The sequence below is a fragment of the Xyrauchen texanus genome, unplaced genomic scaffold (genome assembly GCF_025860055.1).
Source record: "Xyrauchen texanus isolate HMW12.3.18 unplaced genomic scaffold, RBS_HiC_50CHRs HiC_scaffold_181, whole genome shotgun sequence".
NCBI lineage: Eukaryota > Metazoa > Chordata > Actinopteri > Cypriniformes > Catostomidae > Xyrauchen > Xyrauchen texanus.
In genome coordinates, this window is record NW_026266149.1 from 1,275 (window position 1) to 7,500 (window position 6,226).

Below are 6,226 nucleotides of genomic sequence, written 5' to 3' on the forward strand. Positions count from 1 at the left end.
AAAATATCGTCTTTTGTGTTCGGCAGAAGTCATATGATTTTGAGACAGCATAAGGGTGAGTAAATGGTGACAGAACTATCATTTTTAGGTGAACCATTTTATGAAGGTATTCAAAGAACAAACACAGTGAATATGAAGACAAACGTACATTTTCTTGAAGAATTGGTCCTTCTTGCTTCTCTATGAAGTGAGCCATTAGGAGTTGAACTATGTGCTGTGATGAATCAATGGCTTCATCTTTGGAAAGGACTGACTGAACTTCTGGGTTGGTAAAACTCTTCCATGGGTTTCCTCACTCCTCTATAGAAAGTTTTGGTGCGCGCAGGACATCGATGTCAGTGAGAAGCTCAAAATGTGTGAAAGAACATCTGAAAGAAGAGGTATGGCCACATTTGGAGTTAATTAAGCCTCCTGTATTTGTATGTCTTCTACACAAGTGAGAGGTAAATGTTTTAGCACACTGCTTGAAAGGGCATGTGACTTTTCTTCCCTCTTTAATGTGCATTTTAATATGAGAAATAAACTCAGGTAAAGAATGACATTGCAAGGAATGTGTAGTGCACATTGTGGGCTCTGCATATCCTTTATGGTGTCTGTACACGTGAGATTTCAAACCTTCATGTTTTTTAAACGTCCTATTATAGTTTCCTATGCAGCAACCAAATATAATATTTGAGACATCGCTGTGTATTCTCATATGTTTCACAGAGGTCACAGTGGTATCACATGTTTCCCTGCAGATCTGACAAGGAAATATAATGTAAAGAACAGATAGTTGAACTATTCCAATCTCGATAAGCAAGTCTTCAGATAATGACTGACACAGATGTGGTGCATGACTTTCTGTCATGCCGCTAATAGTTCTGCATTCAAGCCAGTAGGTGTTTGAATATGCACGTTCACATTAATCACTACACCACCGGAGTCATTTTGTGGACAAAGAGAACAAGTCGCTCGACAAGGTTTGAAGGACGGAAGTATCCTATATGGAGATAGGCATGTGTTACACCTTTAAAACAACAAATGCAACTATGTATAAACATGTATACAAAAGTGCAATTTTAATAAACGTAATCATGCTCGTTTATGACACTGTACAGGTTCATTTTGACACGTTTGATGGAGCCATTTCATTTGTGAATATAAGAAACAACCACTGGATGTTTGTGGTAAGTGAAGGGATTTCTTCATGTCCTTATAGGCCCTGCCTAAATTTAGTAGATCATAAATACTTCAGTGACAGTTCTCGTCGCTAAACTTTTAAATCCCACTTCAGTTCCACTCAAACACCTGCAATTCCCAACACAAACATTCGGGCTGGACCAAATGTGGTTTTGATGTAATGACACCCCAGGGCCGGATTAAGGTCCACCTGGTGTGACGTCACCAGCGAATGGATAAATCCTTGTGCTCGGTTTCTGTTCACGGTCCTGAATCGAGCATTTGCAGCATTTTCCAATCTTTACCTCCGTTACTTGCGTTACCTCTGAAGAACTAACTTGGATTAAACACTGTAAAATAAATCTGGCAGCTGTGATTGACAGAATAATTATGTTAAAATACAGTTAAAATGTAGTAAACCACTTTACAGAACAACCTGTACATTTCACAGTTTAAAATGGTTGTAATTTACATGCTGGCACTGTAAAAATCTGTTGTTTACTTTATAAGGTATTTGTTAATCACATAGTAACTACAGAAGGGCACAAAACTACTGTATTGTCTTTTAAATAAATTAAAACATTTTACTGTATATTTTACAGTTAATATTTGTTAATCAATGAACATTTTATTTCTGTAGCATTTTTACAGTATTTTACTGTTTAAATTACTGACATTTTTTACAGTGTGCAATGAACTGAAATTGTTGATAAAGTGATAGTTCACCCCAAACTGAACAATCTCTCATCATTTACTCACCAATGTCAAAGAAAGAAAGTGAAACACCTCTGGGACGGCACGAGGGGAGTCAATTATAAGATCAGTTTTATTTTTGGGTGAAATATCCCTTTAAACTTTTATGGAATAATAAAATAATGATGATAAACTGTGGAAACAGACATGATTGTACAATTGAAACAATGTGATTTGATATTGTTCATTGTGTTTTGTCAGTATCTTCATGTTCCTTCCAAACACATGTTTGTTGTGGATCCTGCAGTTGCTGAATCTGACATGGAGAGCCTCAGAACTGCATCCCAAAAATTAGCCCATATTACATGACACACAAATACACAATAAATCCTTCTAAAAACATGTACACTTGTAAAGTTACATTTTCTTTCGGACATTTTGTGTGTAAATGGTTTTGAAACACAGACAATACTTCAGAATGCGGCTGAAGCGACTCGGAAAGGAAGAGTGGGGGAACATTCAGTGGAGGTCTGCTCATATTTCACACACAGTCCAAGAAGATGCAACGAGTTGTGGGATGTTTGTCTTACAGGTCATCTTTAATGAAAAGATGAAGCTTTCAAAACTGTGATGAAATCTGATCAACTGCTCACTTTAGACATTGTTCTCACTGATATAAAGTCTCTAATGGACATGAATGAACCATCTGTATCTTTTATAAGCTCTGCTGCTGTAACAAACGTTAAATAAACTGTGAACAGTTTCCTGAGATTCCACAGACATTCAACATCATCTAAAGAGCAAATCAAAGAACAGAGAAGGGAGATGGCAGAGGACACGGCATCAGGTTAACTGCTCAAAAATCAATGAAACATTTTGTGTCATAGCATTTAAATCAGTTAATGTGAGCTAAACATTTGTGTTCATTATTCTATAAAAATGTCCATTTTACAATCAAAAGAAGACTACTGCTCTATCTGTGCTTTGAGACCTCCCTAAAGGGACAAGCACAGACATCATTGACGGGGTTTTGCTCATGTCGTCTTTAGCAGACATTATTTTTGCCATTTTAGTTGAATTAGAAGAGACCATGTCTGATATATATGAATAGAGTGGCATGTCCTGACATATACACAGGGGGAAACGTGTGTTAAAACAGCACATGGTAACCAGGGCCTTGTTTCCCGTAAGCCTCATATAAGCCCAAGTAAAATCCGTCTTATGATTCATTTTAGTTTTGTGCCCAGTTTCCCAAAGCAATCATAACATAAGTAGAATTTCAAATGCTCACAGATGAACAAGAGTAGAGTAATAGTGTATCGCTAATCATACAATACTAAGAGCATCTTAAGCCCATAGACTTATGATGACACCTGCAGGACAATAGTGGAAATGCACTTAATACAGTTACAGTAATAAAAGATCTCTTCTCTTTTACTCATTCAGTTTAATCTTATGTTGTGTGCTGCTTTATCTTCAGTTAGTTGACTCCATTTCAAGGTCTTCAGCATCACAGGACAGTTAAGCAGCAATTTTTCATTGTCTTGTGATTAGTATTAATATATTTGTTGAATTTGTGCTGGTCAAACTGTTGTTCAATAATTTCTGCTGATGTTTGTCTCTTGTCTTGTGCTATTCCCCTGCTGCCTGCTGAGCTGGGAGAAGAGTAACATTACAAGCTGTTAAACTCTGATATGTTTAATATGTTCTTATGGAGGTCTAATGGGAGGCAAGATCTGGCATTGCTTGCATTGTTGGCTGAATGATCTAACAAAGTGAAAGCCACAGACAACATTTCCAACACAGGCAGAGGAACACGATTTCCATGATGCACAAAGTTAATATACAAAGTATGAAAGAATCGTTTGTTTGCTTTATTATTTTCCAGTGAACACTCATTTGGTTATTTTAAGTATATGTCAGTGTGGGGTAATTACAGGTTTGATTAGTGATATTAAAGTGTACTTTATTTGTGTTACAAGTACATTACAAATTAATTGTGAGTGTCTTTGAAACATACAAGAAATATATCATAAGTGTATTATATTTGAGTAAAAGTAAATGCTCAGTAACACCTTTGGCTTATTCCAAATACTACAAATTGCTTCTCTTCAATATCAAACTGTTATTACTTTGCCATACTTTATACAATATACTTTAAACATGACATCGTCTTACACAAGACAGTATTTTAAATGTGTTTCCTGCAAACACTGTAAAAGTTTACATGTTCAGTTCACTTCAAAATGAAGGAAACCGATTGCATTATTTCTGCAAAGCAAATTTACTAAAATGAAGTTATATTAACGTTCCTATTTAAGTAATGTCAACTTATTATTAAACTTAATAGTACATTTCTAGTTAACTTTACTTGCTTGTTTTTTATTAATAACTATAAATGAATTAGTAACCTTACAAATGATTTATTAGTAAGATTACTCTATTAAGTCAATGAACTTAAAATTAATACAATTCGTTCAGTTTACTTCTGAAATAATCTCAACATGAGTTTACTGTGTCACTTTAAGTTGTGTACACTTAAAATACTACAATCGGTGTCCACATTCTCTTTAAGTAAACTCAACATCATTTATCTAGTTCAGATAACACACTTAACTGTTTATTTGTGTAATAAACAGCTGAAACTCTTTAAGAACAACACAATAAAAACTATTCCTTTAAAACAATCTGTTCTCAAGACTTCGAGCTCTTGCCGCACTCTGCTGCATGACAACATCATATCTGGACCATAAACACGGTATAGAGCATTTGCAGAACAGACACTGTGCAAACTCAAAAAAACATTTACAATTAAAAGAAAAAGAGCCTTTAAACTGTAAAAACTGTCAGTAATTTAAACAGTAAAATACTGTAAAAATGCTACAGAAATAAAATGTTCATTGATTATCAAATATTAACTGTGAAATATACAGTCAAATGTTTTAATATATTTTAAAAGACAATACAGTAATTTTTACAATAAAATTATGTAAAAATGTAATTATTTAAATGTAAAAAGATTTTCCTGTATAATTAATGGTAAAAAGAACGAGAGCACATGTAATTTTTTACAGTAAATGATTGTCTTATTGTCCCTGTAATAAGCGCTTTGGATAAAACAACAGAAGCTTTTGCAATATTGAATTTCAGTCAATCACTTCAATTGAAAAGAAAGATGCAATGAAAGTAAATGGTGACTGAGAATGTCAGTCTCTAATGTTCTACCGTATATTTCCTTTTGTGTTTCACAGAATAAAAATGTGTAAGGTTCAGAACAACATGAGGGTGTGTGTATGATGACAGCATTTGACTTTTATCAATGAGTGAACTCTTCAAATCTGTCAAATTTACACCAACTTTAAATGATCCTGTAATTAGTTCTTATAAATCCATTTATGAATGCAAAAGTGTGAAGCTGTTTTTTCTAGAATTGTCTGTTAAGTATTAAGATTTATATACTGTAGAAAAATCACAAGAATTCTGTATTTGTAAATGTTTATTTAGTATAAATAAAACAATGAGTATCTGAATGTGCCGTGTGTTTAATAAAGAGTTCATATATAGACTCATTTATTCATTTGAAGTATTTGGGATTTTAAAATCATTATTTTTATTATTGAATCTGATAGTAAATAAGTTCAATCACATCACAGTGAGACACAAAGTACTGTCATTGTATTGAATTCAATCAGTTTCATTGATGAAATGATTTCTAGAAAGAGTTTGGAGTTGTGTTGATGTGAGATACAGTGAGTATATTTCACTCATCCAGTTGTGTGTGTGTGTCTCTGATGATCAATTTCACACACACACACTGAGAAATCACGATAAACTCTAAATCCAGCATAGAGGGGTCGAGTGAATGTGCTGATGAATGTGTGTAAGTGTGTGAGTGTGTGTGTGTCAGAGACGCTGTAGAAGGACAGAGTGCCGGCCGGACAGTCCACATACACTCCTACTCTCTCACAGTCGTGTGAAGGGGGACGTATGACAGTTCTGTTATTATTGTGACAGACACTGAATCTGTTATTAAAGCAGTACAGACTCCAGGAGTTTACATTGAGTCCAAACACACAGTCATCACTCTTTCCTTTCCTGCTGATTTCTTTATATGACACTGATATATCAGCACGTCCACTCCATTGAGTCTCCCAGTAACAGCGTCCAGTCAGACTCTCTCTACACAGAACCTGAGGACGATCATCAAATCTCTCTGGATGATCAGGATATGACTGACGCTCTCTCACATGTGTCACCTTCCTGTTCCCCTCAGACAGAATGAGTTCAGTGTGTGCTGTGTTTGAATCCAGTGTGAGATCACAGACCCCTGAACACAAGAAGAGAAAAAACACTTAAAACACAACAATCACTA

The 6,226-nt window shown here is 34.9% G+C and overlaps 1 protein-coding gene across 2 annotated transcripts in view; it reads right to left on the minus strand.

The window, feature by feature from the left end:
• Positions 1 to 3,727: 3,727 nt before the first annotated feature.
• LOC127641802 (NACHT, LRR and PYD domains-containing protein 3-like) overlaps positions 3,728 to 6,226 on the minus strand; it is a 26,450-nt gene continuing 23,951 nt past the window's right edge. For both annotated transcript variants that reach the window (XM_052124657.1, XM_052124656.1), the window contains one exon: positions 3,728 to 6,181. In XM_052124657.1, the coding sequence (XP_051980617.1) occupies positions 5,619 to 6,181 (563 nt within the window). In that variant the 3' untranslated portion in view covers positions 3,728 to 5,618. The remainder of the gene's footprint in view (positions 6,182 to 6,226) is intronic.